This window comes from Coturnix japonica, chromosome 15 (genome assembly GCF_001577835.2).
Source record: "Coturnix japonica isolate 7356 chromosome 15, Coturnix japonica 2.1, whole genome shotgun sequence".
In the NCBI taxonomy this organism is placed as follows: Eukaryota; Metazoa; Chordata; class Aves; order Galliformes; family Phasianidae; genus Coturnix; species Coturnix japonica.
The window spans coordinates 7,594,098-7,616,558 of NC_029530.1; the positions used below are offsets into that span (position 1 = coordinate 7,594,098).

The following is a 22,461-nucleotide window of genomic DNA, read 5'->3' on the forward strand; positions in this document are numbered from 1 at the left end:
GAATTTACAGTCTGCACATAGCAGTCTAGCCACAGAGCCAAGAAAAGAGCCCTGACCATCTGCTAAACCACCTCTTCTTCCTAATCAACCACAGAATTGTTTCATTTATTTTTGCTCGCTTCCTTTCACAAAACATTCTCAAACAATTCCAAGGACTCCTATTAATTTGGAGGCAGCAGTGAGGAAAACTGCAGCTTCTGGTTGCTGCTTCCCCTGAGGAAGCGACCTGCCATGCACAGTCTTGGCAAGGCCTGCAAACCAGCCATGTCATGTCTGCTGGGAGGAATAACAGCCGTGTTATTTGGTACAGGGATCTATTGCATCGTATGTCTTGGGTCACATCTGTAGCTGAGGAATATGAATAAAACATGCAGCTAGGTTTAAAATGATTGTCCTTGAATGAGAATCTCTCCTTCTTAATGCTTCTCAAGGAATGTAAGATTAAAAATAGCACAGCCATCTGAAATGGAGCTCACGCAGGTTCTCACAGTTAGGAGGAAAACATCAGGCACAAATACTTACTGACATCAAAGGCCGCTTTCAAAGCCTGGATATCAGTTGCGACCCCAGAGACGCGGTAGATGCCCACCTCCTCCATTCCACGGCGTTCTATCTCCTCCACACACTGGCGCACTATGTAAGGCACCTTTGATCTCTCCCTCCTTAAGAAAGGAAAACAGAAGAGTTCAGTAGAGCTCATGCCCTTAATTTTTGCTACCCCAGCCACACAGGTAGGCTAAAATCACCCTGTCGTTCTGCAGCAGCCCTGAGCACTAGAGCTTCTAACCGGCCCCTAGTGCCCCTGTGTCCGGAGCCCTGCAGAGATAATCAGAGCATTCCCAAACTACCCTTGGATACATAGCAATGCTGCTGCTTTCAAATTAATGCAGTTCCACAGTGAGGAAACACTGCGCTTCCCAAAGCATGTAACAGAACAAACAGGTTTATTCTGGTAAACAACCTGTGACAAAAGATCAGGGGTTAAAATAACACAACAGAAATCCAAAGAACTCGAACATTTCTGGTTATGGAAAGGAAATAACACCCTTTAGTGGCTCTGCAACTTTGTGACCAAGCCAACTAACTGCAAAGTAAAAGGGCAAGGGGCATTTCCGGAGCTCTGAGAAGTGACGTGCTGGAAGTAGACACCCGAGGTTTCCAAGCCTGGATGCATGTTGGTCTTTTTCCCCATGCAAAAACGAAGCTCACAAAATGTACATCATCTTTCTGCAGCAACAGCCATCTGCACTGCTACCGAGTGGAGCAGACTGTACTGAGACACCCCTCAGTGGGATTAAGACAGGTGCAACCCACTGGCTAATTGGCTTTCTCAAAAAGCAATAGGGAGAAATTCAACCCATCCACTCACTTGGTGACAATAGCAATCTTGACCCCAAAGACCCCTGTCTGTTTCCGTGATGGCATCCTCTTCAGGCTGAACTCTCGACTGGTAAACTTCACTGACAGCTTCACTTCAACCTGAACAGAAGAGAGCAGCTGTTATATTTCAAGCATTTTCTTCTCTTTTTTATTCTGCAACAAACAGCAAAGACATAAACCACATCAGAGGTGCGGAAGCAGTGCTGTTTGCTGTACTTACTCCATTCATTGAGATGACCGTGCGTTGCCAGTCTTTGTCCTGCAGTGTCTGTGGGTCCAGCTGAAAAACATGGAAATGACCCATGAGCCAAGAATAGACTTTGGCGAAGTCAGCTAGCCTGAAAGTCTTCTGTGAGTAAGCAAAGTTCCACCACTTTCAATGCATTATTTCATTCCCATAGGAAAACACACATTCCAAGGTTTCCCAAATCTTGGGTAACAGGACACATACTGTGCCATTCTCCAAGCTGGGATGATGATGACAACTCATTCATTTAGAAAACCCAGCAACATGGGTGCAGTGTCTGCTCAACAGCAAAGGAAACCTCAAACAAGGAAAGACCAGTATTTGAAAGCTAAGAACTTCACATTCCATGGAAAGGGAAACTGCAGTTATTGCTGTAGAACATCAGGCACATCAACATCAGGCCAAATTTGTCCCGTCCCGCAGGGCTAAAAGTCAGAAAAGGGGAGGAAAGATTTCTGAAAATAGACTGATTTGAAACAGATCTCCTTCCTTCTCAAAGAGCTGCAAGTTCCAAGCGCATAAGTCAAAGAAGATCCCCTTTGTTCTCTAATTTCTTGCCTAAAAGAAGCTTTGAAATTAACTTTCAAAATTCAGAAATAAGATCAGGAATTGGGAATCTCTGTGTCTGTGTACACAGGAAATCTCTTTGTGGCTATGCATGCTCTGCTTTCACACTGCTTCAGTTTGGGAAGCCTCCTCATAGTTTCAACAAGCCGTGGCTGCTGAAGTGCAGTTCCTGCAAGAGCTGTTCCTCCCATGGTACCATAAAACCTTCCAAATGTATGGCAGAAAACAGATGCTGGAATCTGGTCTCAACTGGGTGAAGTGGACTGAAGTTTGCCACAGACAGCTGTGGTTGGATGAGCGCAAAATTACTGTGCTGCAATAAAAAGCCAGACTTGAGAACTTTATAGTTCTGTGGTATGAAGCCAATGGCTTCCAAGAAGGACTATGTTCTGCTGAATTCAAAACCAATGGCTTCCAAGAAGGACTATGTTCTGCTGAATTCAAAAGACATAACAACCCTACTGTGAGACAAAGGAATAGAAATGGAATGTGATCTACACAGAGATGGGTAACTTGGAACAAATAAAACCTGTGTCAGGATCTAACAGTGAAAGAATCCACCTGAGAAGGAGAAAGTCAGTTCAAAAGCCATGGAAAGCTGTCCCACTTGGACCTGGATGTTACTTTTAATTTCATCTTGTGCACAGAGTCAGGAAGAGCACCTGGAAGAACACCTCACTCTGCTATTGCAAGAATTCACTAACCAGAATTAGGTTCTGAAGCAAAGCCTGAAGAAAAATCCCAGTTTCAGCTTTTGCTTGATCTCTTCTGAGTGAACAGCTGTGAGGTTGGGGAGCAGCTGATTCAAGTCCTCAAACATCACCCAACAACTCCAATACTAACTGAAAGAGTCCAAAACCAGCTGATTTTGCAGACCCTTAGCTCAAACTGGCAAAAGACAGAAAAGACCTTCCTTCCATCAGCAACCTGCACCAGCAAAAGCAAACAGACTTCAGTGCCTCCTGAGGCAGCTTTGTGACACTTGGCTCTGGAACACCTGAGCTCAGGATGAGCCAGCTGCACCACACTCTGTGTTCTGAATGTACAGTTATCAGCAAAGATAGGTGGCACCTACCACCTTCTGGGAGATCTCACACACCACCATGCTTCCAACCATCAATAAATGAGCCCAGTACTACTGTCAGGCACACACATGGCACTTCCCCCAACCTCCTGCCCCACTCCCTGAAAAAGAACAAGCTGAGAGAAGTCTCCCTCCTTACTCACACTGTAGAGGCCCCAAGAAGGAACAGACGAGCAAGTCAGGCCAACCTTGTCTCTGCGCACCTTGTTACGGATGTGATCCCACAGCAGGGTGCTGCCAGCACACACACGCTTAACTGCTGAGTTGGACTGCTTCTTGTAGGTGTAATTGTGGCAAAAATTCCTGAAGACCCCTTGTAAGGAAAAGTCAGTGACTAACAGCTCCCACATTCTGAGACCTGCAGAAAGGTTCGGGAGGCTGATGTGCAGAAGCGCTTTGCTGCAGCACTTCAGCAAGACCAAATAACAGATTGTCTGCCAAGAGGGTTTGCTTTTAACTCTGGCGGAACAGATCCGCCCCCGCCTGTGTGCCTGGCCAAGGTCCCTACAAGTTGGCTAGAACCTCAGCTGTTCCCCCCTGAATTTCCGTAATGGAAGTTTGGTTTCTATCAAACTGCATTATTTCCCAGAATCAAGAGGAAACCATTTTTGAAGTGTCTGGTTTCCTATGAACAAGCAACCACGCTCGGTATTCCTGAAAGCTTGACATTCAGCTGTCTACAAAACTATCAGGAGGGAGCTGATGGTAGAGGCTGCCACAGCTAATCCTCCAAGCTGGAAACAGTTTCTGTCCGCTGGTAGAAAGGCGTTACTGAGAGTGTTATTTGTATCAGAGACTACTTAGAATAGCAGGGAAAGGAGGGTTTTGAATATGTGCAAAACAGTTAAAGGAGAATTCTAGCATGGCCCAGTTCATTTAAGCCAGCAGGTATTACCAGTTCTGCTTAGGTTATGGCTACAGAACTCCTACCCCTGTGCAAAACAAAAGCAAGTAAACAGACATTAAAAAAATATGAGTGGAAGTCCTACTCTGTCTCCCCAGTGAATGTCATACAGGGAGAACCAGCAAAAGCAGCGCTCTGGAGCTGGGAGCTCACAGAGACTCTTCCTTGCTGGGTAACAATGGGGACTGAGCAAGGACTGCTGGTGCACCAATTGCTGCCTATGCTCCTCTGTCTCTGAGCTCTGTTGCAGGGCTGGAGGGACCCTGTGCTCCCCACCTGCTGTTTGATTGCTGGTAGAGAACAGCTTGTACTGTTGGAGGCAGGCAGGGCTGACCTGAGCCAACCCTGCATAAATCAAAGGCTACAACAACAATAAAAAATGAACCCAAGGTGCTTTTTAAGTAACAAAGTCAAGCAGATGAAAACTAATAAAAGAACAAAGCTTGAATAAGTTCTCAGCAGTACTGAATGAAGCAGGAAGTTAGGTTTAACAGTCTGACAAAATCACAGTAGGAAATAATAGAGTCAATGGGAAGCAGAAAACATCATTTATGCCTTGAGCAAGCTTTTAGTCCCAGACTATAGTGGATCAACCTTCTGAGCCCAGTGAGAGCAGCACAGGGAAAGGGCATCAGGAGCAGGCAGGTTACAAAGCAGACTGATGACAAAGAGTTAGTGAATGTGATGCTCCAGCACAGATTGCAGCCTGTGACAAATGGGGTCATTCTTTTGGCCTGATTTGGAGATCAGTGGCCTGGAAGAAGGAGCACTGAGTAGAATGTAATCTACATAGAGAGGGCCAAAAGGAGATTGCTCTGAGCGAGCACAGAGCCCCTTAGAGCACTAAGAGCCCAAAGAGCACTAAGGCTCTATGAAATGGCCGCCTCTGCCTTGATGTGACAATGAAATGTACTGCACCTCTAAACATTTCCTTCACAAGTTACCAGGTCTGAGTGACAAAGGACCCGTCTCATCCCCCACCAAAAGCATGAAAGATTGTGCTGGTTATCCACGCAAACAGGACAGACCTGCTAAGAGCCCTATGGGCTTATTTGCACAGCCCCCACTGGAAGTGAGTGCTGCACAGGAAAACATAAACAAAATGGGCTGTGCTCCCCCAGCACCTCCAGGTCTCTTGCTGCCCACATTTTTGGCATTGGCAGTGGCAAACTACAGCCCTAAATTCACTAATGAATCAAGCAAATGCCTCTTTGAATCCTGCACAAAACACAATAGAACAAAGCAGCTTGGCACCGCAGGGATTTCTGTGTGCAAGGTTCTAGTGCTCTTAGCAAATTAGCAATGAATTAAGGCACACAATTAGTGTACAGAAGTCAGCAGAGGCTGAGCATGCAGAACACAAAGAGGCAGGGACCAGGGGAAAGGCGAATGGAGGACACTGGTCAATAGCAAATGCAAGGCAGGCACTAATCTGTCTGTGCTTTGTTTTAAGAGATCACCACAGACAGTTTGCTGATTTTTGTCCCCAAGAAGATAAAACATACAGAAAGTGGAAAAAACAAAGAAGCATCAGCAGAAGTGAAATGTCTGGGAACAATGACTGAGGAAGCCTTAGCACACTAACGTGTGCTTTATGTTATTTATTTGCATTACTTCCTCCCTTTATTAAATCTCCCTGGCAACTTCACACTCAATCAGTTTTTAAGCGTAACTGATGTGTCATACATGTTATCAGTCTCACTGCTGCTGGAAACTCACAGTCCAGCCACAACCCCATTCTTCTCCAAGCTCCCCGCTGACATGTTAATCTTTGTCACCATCACCCCTTAGACATGACCCATTGCCTTCTTCATTTCCACCCTGTTTTCATTGCTGAGATACTGTTCTGCATGAGAAAACTGTTTAAAGGAATTCAAGCATGTACAAGGTTTTCTGAGTTGGCACTTGGGAGGTACGGCATGTGACAACCTGTTTTGCATGGAAAACAAACCTCGGTGCCTGTGAAAAAGCCATGTGTGCTGCTATGAGACATCCCAGATAATTAAGCAGATAAGAGTGATCATTCTGCATGGCAACAGAAGAATGATGGTGCATTGCTACCACTTAATGACTGCTGTAAGGTCACATCCTCCCTGATTTTCCAGCACTGCTTTGAGGGAGAAGTAAACAGTTTGCTTCAGCAGAGCTGATCATGCAGTAAAAACAACAAATGAAGCTGTGTATCCAGGAGGCACCAGCTGGAGGAGATGGATCACAGGATGAAGCATCCGTTTGCTCAGGCAGTCTGTTCCCAAGGCTGAGGCCAGTTCTGCCGATACATGTATGCACAGTCTCAAGACCAAAAAAAGGCAGCTATACTCAAAATGTGGGGAAGCGTTTGCCACAAGAAGTATAAACCTCAAAGAGCAAAAGTGCCATCCAAGTGCCAAAGACAGATTGCAAGGTAACAACAGGAAGAAAAAATAGCTCAAAATGTGAGACAAACTGAGCTGGAAGCTGAGCTCAGCCTCATGCACCCAGCTGCAAAATACATCTGTCCATTTCCTCCCTTCCCAAACTCCTCACCAACCTCAGATTTACAGTGGCACCTTCTCTCTGCATTTCGCAGTACCTAAGGCATAACAGAAGCCCCCACCCACGTGTACATCCAGCACTGTCGCTCCTAGGTCTCATGGGGATTTCAATATCCACCTGTACAGGAGCTGCTCCCATATTAAACCCTTGAAGTTTTACTTTTGAGGGAGAAAATTTGCAGATGGGCAAGCCACAAATCTCTCGCTCGTGGCTATAAAAGCAGGTAAATAAAATATTCCATAGGAAGAGAAAATATGAGCAATGGGAGCTATTAAAATCACTGCCCATTCCTGAAAGCTTGTGATCACATAGACCAATTTCCAGTCTTCCTTCCTCCTGTGCTGTTATGCAATGGAGAGGTTTAATAAACATTTCATAGCCCAAACAGTCCTCATCTCCCTGATTCATTGTCTTCCTCTCTGCAGCACTGAGAATGTGGTGAGTCAGAAATCCCAGCAGCGGGAAGCTGCAGATTTACAATAATACATACATGGCTTGAGAACACATTACCATTTAACCAACACCAAATTGTCCCTGTTTTTATCAACTAGAGGATGCAGACACGACTCCTGACATTCCCAGACTTCTTAACTATGGGGAATTTTGGAAAAAATTCACCCATCTTCATAGATGTTGCCTTTAGAACAAAAACAGACTGAATAATAATGACAACAGCAAGACCTGCACAGACCAGAAACTAAAAGGAAACAGAACCTCTGAAAGAATGTAAAACCAATGATACTGATTTGATTTTGATAGTAGTTAATAGAGAGAAATCCTGGGAGGTTGCATTTAAAATTAGAACAAGATAAAACCCTTTAATAATTCTTATCAACCACAAATCTCACCAGACTAAGTCACAAGGACTTAAGTTTGCTGTTGCTCAATAGCGTTAACAAGCTGTGTGATGAAACAGAAATCACTGAGAATTGAGGATGTTCAGAAAGGTCACCAAGAGGCCTTAAAAACTGCAATGGGAATTTACGGAAAATGAGAGCCCTTGTGATTGTTTTCTGTGATAAAACGCAGCACAAATTCATGTATTAGCCAAAACATTTCTATTGATCTATCTTTTCAGGCTGTTTAGATTTCCCTAAAAGAATCAAGTGACTGAATCCAAGTGCTGCCAACAAGTATTTATACTTATTAACTTCATGCAAGATGTTTTAATACAGCATATACATCCTGTGCATAAAAACACACACTCCTGTGTTTTTTTCCTGGGAAAAAAGGTAAAAAAAACCACAACAACTTAATCTTATGCATTTGAAGACTTTAGAAGGTCAGTAATTGCAGAGTTCTCCAATGAGAGCACACAAATCTCCAGGGCATTTCAGGGCTGAAATCTTGCTCTTTTGTATTTGCTCAGCTCCACAGAAAAGCAGCCTTTGTCAGCAGAAGGGACACACAGATCTCTGCTTGACCTGAGAGTCTCCTTCTACTAGTATTCACTGATTTGTATGCACATCTTCCAAACACCCACCGTGCATTTGGTGACAAAGCTTTCCCTGAAAATAGTATGGGAGCTTCAGGGCTGCAATGTGGTGGTGGGGAGAATGGTCCTCATCAAACTTATTTAGACAGCAAACCCTTCTAGAGTAACAGAGAGACATGATCCTGCAAGCTGCCCACAATCAGAGCTGCTTCTGAAATGCCACCGATGGCCTTGGCCTGTGTGATTATCACTCACATCCTGGAGAAAGCAGCCATCCAAGGAGTGGCAAAGACCTAAAGGTAAGCAAAGGTGAACCAACACTATTCTGCACACCAGAAAGGAAAAGCTACCTGGGCAGGGTACAACACCCAGTCCAATGTAAAGAATGCGCCCTCAGAGCAAATACTTAAACAGCCCCCTAAAGCTGTGCACAGACAGTGCAACGATCTGGAGGAAGTGTAGGAACATCTGTTCACCATGACAGCACCCACTGAGGAGCCTGATTTCTCTTGCATGGAGCTTTATCACACAGCAGCTCCTGGAGAGCAGCACCAGCCTGCAATCATCCCCTTCCCTATTGTGTTTGCTACACAAAGTGCCCACACTGATTTACAGTGGTGGAAGAGTCCAAAAAATCCATTTATCTCAGATGCAGTCTGTTGTCATGGGCACTAAACTTTGGACATGGCGGTTATCAGGACAATAACCCTGTCCTCTAAAGCCTTGCTAACACATCAATAAATTTCCAGCATACAGAGAAGAAGGGAAGGCAGTGTTCTTCTGCACAGTATTTTCACTGCTTCCTCTTTTGTCTCAACAGTCCCCAGGGCTCACTGCAGCTTCTGTATACTCTGCTGGAAGTGTTGAAGTTAACAGAGAAATTAAGAGACCAAAACTTATTTTTTTCCTGAAAAAAACATATTTTCTAATAAGGGAACTGATGTAAACAAGGGGGGCAAGGTAAGAGGAAAAAGGCTGCTGACTTCCCATTTGTGAATCTCACTGTATTTCTCACTGTCTGGAGGAAAACTCCCAGTGTTGAAACAAACAGAAGGCAGGAAAAAACTCTCTGGGATGCTCCAGGATTTAAAAAACCTGTCATGTTTGGCAGCAGTGATATCAGGAACAAGTTAAGGTACAGTCTTACCTGGATCTGCCCTTTTCCCATTATGCGATCTGTGCTCTCTCCATCCTCTTTGGTGAGCTTCATTTTGTTGTAGCACTTCTCATAGCACAAAATCCGCAGAGTTTGTGAGCCTTCCAACTCAATCTCAAACTCCTTCAAGAGCACCAGAAAAGGACAGAGCAATGAGTACACCACAGCAGGACTTTCAGTCTATTAATAATCTATTATCCTTAGAACTCTTCAGGAAGGATCACTTCAGGTCTGGTAAAGATCTCCTTCCTGATGAAAACGGTCTGAAAATAAACTGGAGCTGTATTTTGTATACATAATGTGGCCAAATTAGAGACTAAGACAGTTGGGTCCTTAGCCAGGTTTCACTGACATGCAGCAAAGCATCATTTAAAGAAACAAACTCACCTACGTTCATCTAATTTTGCTCTCCAGCAAATCTGCAAACTGGCTGTAAGCAGGCATATTTCTAATTCTTTCTTCTCACAACAAATAAAAGCACCTCCAAAAAATCCTCCTTCAGTATATTTGCACTGATGTCTTATTAAAAAAATAATAAGAATCAAGCTTTTCTGTTTAAGTGATGAGGTGCCGGAAAACGCAAGATTCATTTTGTACTGCCAAAATTTATTTAACTCCATCCAGACCAAGAGAAAATCTGTGAGAAGGAATTAGAGCCAGGTGGATCTGCCATCAATGTGATTGCTGAAAGGCAGCACATGCTGCACAAACCCAAAGCAAGCAGCATGAGCTTCAGACAAAATGGTCTTTCATTTGCAGTTTTTCTACCCACCGTGCACTGATGTCAGATGGAAAACACCACATCAAGAACAACCCAACCTACCTCATTCCAGTTGGGCTCCGTGGTGTCTCTGTACACTCTGGTTTTGGCCTTGTTCACAAAATACCCAAAAGAATCGACCTCTAACGTGCAATACAAATCTGAGAAAGGGGAGACAGACTCAGAAACTTCATAAAAATGTCTAGAACCTCCTATCTTACATTAAACACCATTTATACCTTCTCTGTATTAGTACTAGCAACATTGGCCAATGCAGATTTTGTCATCTGGACCAGAACTTGCTCTTACGAAGCTGAATTACCAGGTATAAATAACCTCAGCACAGACAAGCCTTTTACCTTTATCAAGAGTCTGGTGTGCTATTAACTAGTATTTCCCACATCAAGACACAACAAGCAGAAGGTTTACACCAATGAGGAATGAAACTTCCCTAGGTAGACACCAGCTCCCATCAGCACATCAGAGCTGATCTCACTGGCAACAGCATCTGCATAACATCCCTCTGAGACTAGGTTAGGGCCGAGTCATCAAAACCTTATTATCTCCACAGTGTTTAATTATGTGGTATCTAGTATTTTTGAAAAACTAGTAATGAACTGCAGACATTGCCCCTATTTTTATGCTTTAAGCTATGTTAGCCAGTACCAGTGCTCTAAATTTATACCAATGTCCCAATTTCACTTCCAGTTCCCCAAATCACCACTGCTCCTCATCATCATCCCAGATGCTGCAGTCCTAAATCAATCCACACCCAGCTGTCAACCACACCATCATCTCCCCCCTGCTATCTAACATCCCCTAACACCTCTGTGTTACAGAACTACAACTCACTTGAACTTTGCTTGAATCCTGCAGCAGAGTGGACAATGACATTGAGGAATCCATAGAGACCTGGAGATTCATCATCTATACAACAAAGCAAAGCAATGCTGTTAAATTCACAAAGAAGCCAAGAGTGAAAGACAGAGTGATGAGTTAATTTTACAGAAGTTTATGTCCCTAAAATGGGTGTAGCAGGAACATGTATTTTAGACATTTATAACTTCTGGGAATTTGGGGCTTTTACGATGCCACTGCGAGGGTCAGTAAGACAGCATGGAAGAAATACAAAGGACAGAAGTAAAATATAGACACAAAGCCTATAGCAGCAGGCTAAAAAGCAACATAGGAGGGTCTCTGATGCAGTGTCCTAGATTTGGAAATCATCACCAGCTGTAGCAGAAAGAAATACTATGAGTAGCTCTAGGGGAAATGCACAAAGGCAGGCAGAGATAGGTTTTCACTGCAGCTACACCATACGAAAGCATAATCTGTACATCTTACCTTCCTTATTGATAGTGAGGGGAATGTTGTGGACTGTCTGGAGTTTCACACAGGAATTTGTCAGCATCTGGAGTTCCACTGATGTGAGTGAGAAGCTTTTAAAGCCTGCCACAGAAATTCAAAGGAGGAGCAATTAAAATTCAAAGCAAAGGCTGCATGCATGCTCTCTTATTCTGGGCATACACAGGACAGCTGCTCCATGGGCAACACTTAGCAACAGTACCATAGCATTTAGGTCTGTACTACTGCTGTAGCCTCTGTTCAGGGCATGTTCAATTACTCCAAATTTAGAGTAAAACGTCCCAAAATGGTTCGCAGTAATCAAGGGGCACTCACAGTCTTGCAAAGCCAAAACACACCCATGCCAAAATAAAGTCTATTTGGTCAAAGGGTGCAGTTGTTTCCTCTACATGGAACTACACATCTCTACCTGTAGGGTAAATGAGAGAAGCTTCTCCCACACATTCCCTGCATGGTATGGGAAGCAAAATTCCTACAGACAGGCTCAGATGTGCAGAGACAGAAGACGTTCAAATTCTACTATGAATTCCAATGTGTGGTTCTCTTTTCTGAAGAAACCCTGACTCATGGAGGGGGAGCCCACATCTTATCTGGATTCAATTTCTTAGATCACACCATTGGTATCAATAGCCAGATGAGGGTCACTCACATTTCTTCTGCTGCTCCCGGATGTTCTCCCTCCACTCTGCCCTTTCATAGTCTGATGAAATGAGGAATGTGTAACTCTATCCAAAAGAAAAAACAAAGATGAACATGGGGTATACATTAGTCTGACCCACCATTGAGAACTGGTCCGCCTCCAATATTTTCTCCAGCTGAAATTCAGGGATATACTGCTCTTCTGGTACTCTTCCCATTGCCCTATATCACAGCTTTGTCAATGACAGGCAGGACTCTGGCACTGTGTCATGTCAGCAATGTATCAGCAGTACCAACATACAGACTCCTGCAGTCAGAGCCTTCACAGGGCTCTGCCCTGCAAACAGCAGCTGTGGCCCTGGCAGTGTGAGGTCCCATGATAGCTCTGCACAACTCCTTACAGCAGCTGCACCACAAAACCCAAAAGCTTCCATGACAGGCCAAGACACTGATGCAAGCTGAGGAAGCAGTGACCAGCTTCTGAATTTTGACTGGTTAGTAAGAGGATCTCATGACAGTCCTTTGCCTTGTGTATGCTAAGGCCACAGTGATAAGTTCCTGTACTGTCAGAGCAGGTGATACCTCTGGCACACTAAGAGTCCTGCAAAACTAAAAGGAGCCCATTCTCAGCATCGCTGGTACCAAGTGATCCTGAGAAGTGCAGCACACAGCTCTGAGGAGGCAGACCTGAATGTACTAAGCCTTGAACTGAAGGGGAGACCAAAAAGGAGTAACTGCAGAGCTTTTCCTTAGGTGAAGAGGGCATTTCCTATTGCTCTGACAGGACTTGTCCAATCACAGATACTGAGCTTATAGATTCATATAAATAAATAGATTATATATTTATATATTTTATAGAAATATATTTTATAGAAATATATTTTATAGAAATATATATATATATTATTAATATATAAAATTTGCTTATTTATTATGCCAATGTCACATTCCAATTAGTCATGGCCTTCCAAGACATTACCGTAACCTTCAGTGTAGATAGAGCTAAGGGTCTGCTCCTTGGAAGGTGCTTTCAGGCCAGACAGAAGAAAACAGGATCACCTTATACAACCCACATGCAAACACACAGAACCCTTTAGAAATCTTTCTGGTACACAAAGCTTGAGACAGACCAAAACAGCCACTCACCTTGCCATTGCGATTGTGCACCCGGAAAGCCATGCTGGGAGACATCAGCAACAGGAGTGATTCCTGTTCTGAGAGCTTCTTTTTCAACCTCTCAATGACCTTGCTGCCCTTATTGGCCCTCTGAATGGTGGGGGAGAGAGGGAGACAGAGGACATGTACATCATTCCCCTACACTCGCTCCCACTTACACCAACACACAGACCTGCAGTCCCTTCCCTCTAAAGGAAACGAGGATCATACTCTGACAGTCAGATGCCAGACTTTCCACATATTGGTATACTACACTCCCAGCCTTTATCATGGCTATTACATAAAAGCTCCATTTTCAACATAAATGCCTGGAAATAATCACAAGCAGATCCACGTAAGCAGAGAAGCAACACAGCATCTTTTGTTGTTTCTGCCTCCTTCAGAGGAGGCCATCATACAAGCAGTGCATCAGGATGAGCAATGATGGGCTGTGCAGCAGCCTTAGATATCACTGATAACTGAGCTGCACTACAGATCTCTGCTGAACAGCCTGTTTTAGCAGGATTCTCCATTCTGTGCAGCTCTGGGAATGTTGCTTCTATCAGCATTTCAGCAGTTATTGAGTCTGTTCTGTATGAGGGATGGAATGCTCAACAGGTTTTGTTTTTGTTTTTTACCTTTTCACGCTGGATATCATTCTTGATTTGTGATATCTTGATTTTCATGGCATCCAGTTCCTCATCAGGTACCAGGGGGATGTTGGGCACTGCCTCAGACTCATCCACCATTTGGAAACTAAGGTCAGTGAGTGGGATGTACCATTTGCAGTCGTACTTCTGGCTTTTTCTGAAAGACAGAAGGTCCAAACCTTTATTGCTTACTGGTGCTTGGTAAACACCCACTCCCTCTTCCTACAGGTCTTTCCTCATTATAGCTCATAAGATACAGATTCTTTTTGATTTCCATGTCAAAAGAAACTGGTAAAAGGCTGCTTTCCAGCATGAAAGCCAAGAAGGGCCAATTGCCAGTACAGGGCACAACAAAGTAGATTGCTGTGTTACCTAGTTCCTTCTGCCCTTAAAAAAACCCACAAAAATCTTTTGCACACCCTTTTAATCCTCTGCTTTGCCTCTTCAAAGCCTCTGTAGAGTCAGAGTTTGAAAGCAAAGCCACATGTATGAATGGTTGGCAGCCTGTGGTCTAAGCTCAGGTCTCTCCTGTCTGAGCTGTGATGGTCAAGTGTTAAAGCACAAACTTCACTGTAACCCAACCAAAAGAAAATACACCTTGTGACTGCCATTCCACAGTGCTCTCACCAGAATACCCTGTCCATGTTTTTTTAATGTTCCATGCTATTTACTCTCTTTTTCACCCCTCCTGCCAGTAACAGACATTCTTGGGAAAGTCCCACTCTTTTCAAAACTACTTCTCTGGAAGTGCATGCTTCAAAAAGGGCATCAGAAACTTGAGAAGAGAAAGGAGAAGAGCTTCTCAGAGCCAAGGTCTCCTATGATGGAGACATCCCTGCTCATCACACCTTCTCCAACTACATTCTATAGATGCCAGTTACCCAGGTCTGGAGTATTCATATTCATCTGTTGTTGGCTGAACTCAGGACACTGCTGAAGCTGAGATGCAAAACACACAGACCAGAAGGGAAACCTCACCCTCCAATCTGCTTCTTGAGCTTGGCACACAGGAACAGATCAGTAAAAAGAAAGACATGACGTAGTTTGCGAGCCCCCTCAACAAGCTCCACCATGAAACTGTCCTTCAGCAGCTGCCGGTGCTGGTGAAAAACAGAGAAAACGTTTCAGTTAGTGAAGAAAGGACCCCAGATAAAGCACTGAGCCTCCCTCAGCAACACACTCCTTATGCCTGACTCCTACCAGAGCCAATTCAATAAGTTGTTCCGATTCAGGGAAAAAAAGGCCGTTATATGCTCCTTGCTGCGAGCGCTGCTCCCTGCTGCTGCCTTCTCTCTCAAGGGTAAAAATGGTTTTATTCATCAGGTGCCAGCTCAGGGCTGAGGTTTATTTTCATCACCTGTCTCTGAGACCAAGTGTTACTTATGGTGAGTCATTGCCCAGCTTTAAGTACCCAAGGGCCATCATCACAGCATCCCGCTTTCAGACCAGCAGAGAGCAGCAAACACCACTTTTCTGTCCAGATTTCCCCCATTATTCACCTACTGAATTCAGCTCAAGCTACCCCCACTTTGCATTTGCTAGATACAAAATGTGTATCTAGCCAATTTCTCTGTAGTTCCTTACCTGTTTGTGTTTAAACAGGATCATCTGGATGTGCTCCAACCCCACACACCTATTAAAAGCTTTAAAAGCTTTTTCCCCCCCTAAATAATTAATAAAACAAATCAAATATTCCCTAAACCCAGATGATACAGATAAATTGCATAACCTTGATGCCTTTATTCCTATTTCTAGTTCCCAGGAGACTTAAAACCTCCTAAATAACAGGCACACATTGGAGGGCAAAAACATCTTTTCCCTTCTTCCTCTCCAGGGAGTCCATATCTGACACACAAAAAGGCTGGAGCACTGGCACTGAGACAGATTGGTCTGTGCTGTCACCAGTGACAAACACAGGAGTTTCAAGCCCTCCACTATGCCCAGGCCTTCTGCTCTGATGTCAGAATCAATAGGAGTCCAAGTACACATCACACAGAATAGAAATCTCCCAATGATTTTCCAAAGGAAGCCAAGTCTATGTCACTTTGGCAAATTTTATTCCCACAAATAAGTTTAACTGTCAGTGTTAGTTTGCCTCACAGCCAGTCTAAGCAGCCACCACCAGCTTCTGCACACAGGCTTCCTAAGGTGCTTTTTCCTCACCCACAGTACATTTACTTATTACTCCAGCTAAGAGGATGGCCTGCTGACACCAGTGAGTGACATTACACACTGTACATGCCAAGACAGCACCATGGCTGGAGAAAGGAGAGATCAGCTCACACTGCTCAACACTAACCAACAACATCCCCCTTCTGCTCTGTCACTGTCAGCCCCCTCCAGGCCCATGCACGACTTGTCAGTAGGACAAGCATCACCACAGGCAACTCACATGCAAAATCTGTCCCTTGCCAAGAGGCAGTCCTGCTCAGCTGTGCAGCAGTGTGCAATAGCAAAGCATTTAGCCTCAGCAAGGTCAAGACATTCAAACCAGAACTGATGCCTCAGTTTCTCAGGGTTGTGTCTCATGGGTTTTACTTGCGGCATGACTTAACAAGCCTTGAGCGTGTTTACTGCAGAGGGTGTGGGAGCGCAAACCCCCGCAATTCCTTCTCCTTCCTCCCACCATCCCTCCCATCCTGGTTCTCCAAAATGAAAACAAACCACATCAGCCCCAACCCCAGCAGGCAGCACAGCAGGAAACACACGGGAGAGAAATGTCCTTGCAGTCACAGTTCTTGTTTCTAGTCTGCTCTAAACTTCCTGACACAAACTGAGACTGCATTTTCCTGCAACCACAAGCTGCTGAAGCACGGACATTATTCCAGCATCTCACCTCAGGACTGCCTGCCACTACACAAAGGCCCCAAAAGTCAGTGGGCAGAAGCAAAAGCTGCATCTTTCCCAAAGTGCCAGGCAGGAAACTACAATACTATTATATATAATAAATAAGAAGGAAGAGGCATGTTGGTAGAAGCAAAACCACTCTTCACAGCTGCAAAGAATTTCTTTTGGGAGCAATAATGAAGTAGGGAAAGAGATTTTGTCAACAAGCCCAAAACTTAATCTTGGGCTGCTAGATCTGATGCATATTAATTATGCTGCAACTCAGCTCAGCTTTGAGGCAATGAGAATAGCTTCCTGTTGACTGCCCAACCTCTGCTTGTTGTTTGTCTAAACCACAGTAATTTGAAGGTAAGCATTTCCTCCAGTGATGGGAAGCCCATGCAGAGGGAACAGTAACTGCAGGCCTTAGTGCCAAGCCTCCACAAAGAAGAGTCCAACAGCAATTCCTGCAGCAGGGCCCACACAGCCTTCCTGGTCCTCTTGGTGATCCCTTTCTGCCTTCTAAATTTGCACTTAATTGCACAGCCTTTGGCTGCTGTCATCCAGGCAGACTTTCTCCAAGCAGTCATGCCCTCTGTCTTACATCTCCCTAAAATCCAAGCAGAAAGCTCAGCTACATGATACCAAATCAGGGGTGTGATATAAAGCCTTTGTACTTCCCATCTGGGACCAAGGTACTACTTGTTTGCACTGAGTTTATTTTGGCTGGCACTCTGAGGTATGAATACGGAGATCGACAAGACACGGTGCTTCCATGAGGGAGCAAAAGTTTTTGGCAGCAGGTTATCTCAGAAATAGAGCTGCGTGGAAAGAAGATAAGGGTATATTTGCTAAGCTTGCTTGGAACAGAAGTAAAGAGGTGAAAGGGATGTATGCTAGTCAGCCACTTGGGAAAACACTAAGCTTCCCAGAGCTGTCATTCTTCATTTATTCTCACTCAGAGGCTAGTTTAGAAAGTTTCCCCTTTGGAGCAAAGGCATACTACCACAATGAGCAACCAAGGATCTAGTGAGGAGAAGAAAAAGAGTTTGTGGGTCAAGTTAGGAAAGGTCTCCTCACAAGGGTGTGGAGCTTCATATTAGGTCTAACTACCAGCTTCTCTGGGAAAACAGGACTTTCATTAGGCCTGGCCACAACAAATGTGTACCAGACTGCTCAGCATCAGTGGAGCCACGGAGGAGCACTCCCAGCAAAGGGTCACATCCTTTGTTGCAAATGAGTCAACTTGCCAGGAGGGTTCAGCAGGTCTGTGAGAAGCAATCCAAGGATTTACCAGCTGACTTACCAGATCCCACAGCCAGAGAGCACAAGGCACCTCCTGCATGAGTCAGCCCATCCTACCCCACACCTTGGGGAAGCCAGGGGTCCCCATAGGTAGCACTTGTGCCTGACAGGAACCCATGCCACCTCAGTTCCATAGGTCATATCTAGCATTTTGGGAAACAAAGTATATATTGGTTAACTCTCTCCTGAGGGCAGCAATAGCTGGTCCTTTGCTAGCCTTTGGTTAAACAGCCTCCCAGAACATGAAGTCTTTCATCTGAATGAATGGCCCTATGGTATTGTGTGTCACATACAACATGTGCTGGGAGACCATCTCTCTCAACTTTGTTTCTGAAGTTACATTGTTTTCTAAGCTTACAAAAGGTGTTAAAGGTTTCCTAAAATATCCTGAAATCACATACAGATTACAGAAACACCAAAGAAACATCCAACAAAGCACGGGTTTAGTATCAGAGTGGCAGCGTGGTGGTGAAGGGGCACCATGTCCCCAGGTGTTCAGCTCAGGAGCTCAGCTCGGATGTTGAAAGACTTTCCAGAACATCTAGAGGAAAACTTCTTATTTCATACTGCAATAGAGTGAATTAAGTACAGCCTTTACCTCTCAAACAGGACCTGGGTAGACCATCACCTTCCAGAGGCTTTTGCTATGCTCCTATATTTGTTCAATACAAGTCCCAAGTCTCCTTTCTAGACCTTGCTTTCTTCTTCATGTTTTTAGCTGCTGCTTCTTTCACCCATCTCTGTGTCCCAGACGGAAGAGCACTCCCTTTATGTCCTTCAGTGCTTGGATATCCTCTCTGGATTGCCTGTTGCTGTCTTCCTCTTACCTCTGCCACTGAGCATCTTTCTCTGCTACCAACATGCTCATCTACTCATTCTACAGTGTTTTTGTGCTATTTGTATATGATAAACCCTGCTGCTGTCATGTACCATTTAACTCCAAGAAGTGTGGCAGAAGATCAGCCTGTCTGAAACACATTATAAGAAGTGGAATTTAAAAATACATTCATCCAGAACCACAGCTGTACACAGGGCCGTCTCCTCACGTGACAGCCAAGGAAAGAGCTCATCCAACGTGGTGACAGCAGCAGCGTGCGTGGGTGAAAGCCCCTGAAAAGACTGGAACATGTGTGATGCAGGAGGAGGAGGGTAAAAGCAGAAGATGGGTATTGGCATATGTCAGTGAGGAAGAGGTGGTTTGGCTTTCTGCAGAGTGTAGGAAGAAAATGATTCCTTGTGAGTGCGTATGTTTCTAGATCAGCATTGTAGAATTAAGGGAATTAAGGGATTCTATGCTTAGAGAGATAAATTGGCTGCATTTTGCATATTTAATATATTTTTTTTTCCTTCATTTTTTTTCTCCCAAGCTTCTGTCACTCTCTGACTACAGCTGTGAGGCAGAGTGTGAAGCATCCAAGAGTATTTTTAAGTGTTCTATTGTCAACACCTGCCCAAGGGCTCCAAGAGAAGCAGGCACCAGGCATAGAGCTGTGCATGCCTGCCTGCATCTAGGCTTAGTCCTCAACTTTCCAAAGGCTTTCCTTTGCACTTCTGCACCCTTGCAAACCTCCTCTCCTACTCTAAGTCAAACAGAAGCAAGTTTCTTGCTTGCAGTTACAAGCCTTGTTTAGATACATGGTAGAGCAGTCTGCCAAGAACCTCTTTTCTCCAGGGCAGGAGGGGAAGGTCCACAGCAGTACAAGCTGATCCAAAATGTGAGTTGGGGAGACTTATTTCCAGAAGGTACAGCCCAACTGCTCTCTTTGGGTAAAGGCTGATGCTGAGGATAACAGACACTAAGCTACTCAGTCAGTAGAGTGACCCAAAACAAAGAAATGGCTTAATTTTCAGGTAGCTCCATCCCTCCATACCACTGTGGGATCACACAAATCCCAATGCTAATATTCCAAGTAGGAGTGTGCAGCCACAGGTGAGGCCGAATGGCAGCCACCACCACTCTGATTAGTTTGAACTATCCTGAAACAACACCCTGCAAAGAGTACAAGACAGACGCACCCAAGGAAGGAACACACATTTCCCAAATGTACTTCGCAGTTTTGTTAACCTCTGCTTTACAAGAATGGGCCAAATTAGCTGGAAGCACAAATCTTGGCAGAGAAAGACGACACATGCTCCAAAAGTCATTTGCATCTAGGTTCCGTTGAGAAGAAACACAAAATCTGCAGAGCTCGTTTGTTAATAAGTCTGGAAGAGCTATAACTCCCTTCCTTCTGGCATATAATGTTTGTACATACTTAATCTCAAAGCACTTATTTTCCAGCTTCTCTAGGGGATCAACATCTGTAAAACCTTAAATAGGTTTCCTATTAAAGATGAAAGAACAGAGGAGAAGAAGGGTCAGCCGTGAGCAAAGACCGTCTGCTCCACGGTCTTAAGGGGTGCAAGACTCTCCACACTCCCTTTCTGAGTCAGAGGGTACTGCGCTATTCAGATCCCCTCTCTCCTCCCTTTGTGAAACTGTTTTGAGTTGGTGAAGTAGATATCTGCAGATAAAGTATCAAAAACGTAAAGAAGTAAAATGATAAGTATCTTATTTACAGAAGTAGTAAGCTGGGAAGAAAAAGAGCAACAAGAGGATGGCACAGATCAGGCCAAAGGGAGACTCTGGAAAAAGCACTCAGTAAATCCCTCCTGGCTGCCATCTATGAAAGGCTGAAGCCATTCCTGAGAGGTACAGACTGAGCTGGGTCTGAAATTCTCCAGGCAAGAGCAGAAGAGCCATCAAAAATTGCAAAGCCTTTACTCCTCCCCCACATTTCTCCCTTTTCTTTGAGTAAGGACATATCCAAACCCTTCCGCAGATCATGGAGGAACGTGATGCATCCTCCTCAACACAGGACTCCTATGCTCTGCTAGCCAAATTCAGGGCTGCTGCTGCCTTCCCAAACACCAAACAAGTACACTGAGTGAACCACTTGCAAAACAAACAAGATGGGGCTGGTGCTATCCTGACTCCTCTGTGCTAGCAGCCCCCAGCAAACCACAACACAAAGAACTCTAGTTATTGTTAGCCAGACCAGCAGCAAGGGCCAAACTATGTGCAGTATTCCCTCCATCTTGGTTTGTAGGCTTAGCCCATTGATCCTCCCACCCCTGTTACAGCCCTTTCTGTCTGCACAGTGAATGGTTTTACTCCCTTTGCATTCATCTCCTCACAGTAACTGAAATACTCATTCAGCCCCAGCAGATTAAATCATGTTCGTGCATCACAGAAAACTTTCAGTTCACATACAGAAGCCCAGAATTAGCAACAAAGCCTGCCATGAGAAGCAGGACTTGGGTGCTCGTGTGCAGCAATGATATCTGATGCCATTCAGGAAGGCAGCAGGCAGGTCAGTGTGAGCCAGTGCTCACAGAGCAGGGAACAGCCTTCTGCAAAAGAGATCAAGACTGTTCATGAGCTTGTTCTATGATTCGACCTGCTCTCTTCTTAGCAGCCTGTCACCAGGGAGATTAGCCACTCGCTGCTTTCCCCAGTTCAAAGAGATCCTGAAAAAAAGAGCTGGAGAAAAGGAGATTTGACTCCTCCCCATGATGCACCCCAAGGAGGAAACATAAAAGGCAAGGACTGGGGGAAAAAGATAACTGAGATCAGCACCTAGGCAATGCATGAGGGGAAAATGCTGTTTTCCTTCCTCCTTTTTCACCAAGGAAATTTCAAAGGGGAGTAAGACAAATAATGAAGGAAAAAAAAGCTATCAAAGCAAGCCGGTGATTCGTTCAAATAAGAAAATGCATTATGTATTGAGGGTAGTCAATTAGGAAATGCAAACTGCACACTGCCCTGTCACCCCAGGGGAAGCATAAGCAAGGGGAGTGGGAGGAGAAAGGGAAAAACGTACAGGCATAAACAAAACCCAGCTATGACCCCAAGGTGAGTAGCAACACCTATCACTAACCCACACAAAGTAGTTGGAAGCCTGCTTCAGCCTCTGGATTACTGTGCAAAGAATGAACATAGCTACTCTCCAGACAGTTACTGATTGGAATACTTGTCGTAAACAACTGGTGAAAGTATCCACATTCAGCTTCCCAGAGTGGAAGACAGACTGGGAAACATCAGAAGCAAGTTCTTTTATTCCCTGGGCTCAGTACAAGCAGTGTTCACTGAGGCACAGCACAAAGGGTTCCAGTTTCCTCCAGCACACCTACAGCCCTCTCCTTCGATATGTTCTCTCCCTCCATCATATACAAAAGCACTACAGGACCACTGAGATTGTGAACAGCCCTGCTGAGCACAATTCCGATAGGCCTGCCCCCTCCTGCTTTGTAAGATATGACAAACGTATTGCTCCAAAAAGAGATCATCAGGATTATCCTCTCGAGTCAACCCCACTGTCTGTGCACTGGCACTTCATTAGGATTCTGCATGACACTTTCCAAAGCCTGCATCCTTCATTGAGATGCTGACAGACAACTAGAGAACACAAAG

General features: G+C 44.7%; 1 protein-coding gene across 2 annotated transcripts in view; it reads right to left on the minus strand.

Moving 5' to 3' along the window:
• BCR (BCR activator of RhoGEF and GTPase) overlaps positions 1 to 22,461 on the minus strand; it is a 92,724-nt gene that overhangs the window by 10,606 nt on the left and 59,657 nt on the right. For both annotated transcript variants that reach the window (XM_015878272.2, XM_015878271.2), the window contains 11 exons: positions 14,856 to 14,977; positions 13,866 to 14,034; positions 13,219 to 13,338; positions 12,083 to 12,158; positions 11,413 to 11,517; positions 10,921 to 10,995; positions 10,132 to 10,229; positions 9,300 to 9,431; positions 1,601 to 1,660; positions 1,370 to 1,479; positions 523 to 662 (listed from right to left, as the gene is read on the minus strand). In XM_015878272.2, the coding sequence (XP_015733758.1) occupies positions 523 to 662; positions 1,370 to 1,479; positions 1,601 to 1,660; positions 9,300 to 9,431; positions 10,132 to 10,229; positions 10,921 to 10,995; positions 11,413 to 11,517; positions 12,083 to 12,158; positions 13,219 to 13,338; positions 13,866 to 14,034; positions 14,856 to 14,977 (1,207 nt within the window). The remainder of the gene's footprint in view (positions 1 to 522; positions 663 to 1,369; positions 1,480 to 1,600; positions 1,661 to 9,299; positions 9,432 to 10,131; positions 10,230 to 10,920; positions 10,996 to 11,412; positions 11,518 to 12,082; positions 12,159 to 13,218; positions 13,339 to 13,865; positions 14,035 to 14,855; positions 14,978 to 22,461) is intronic.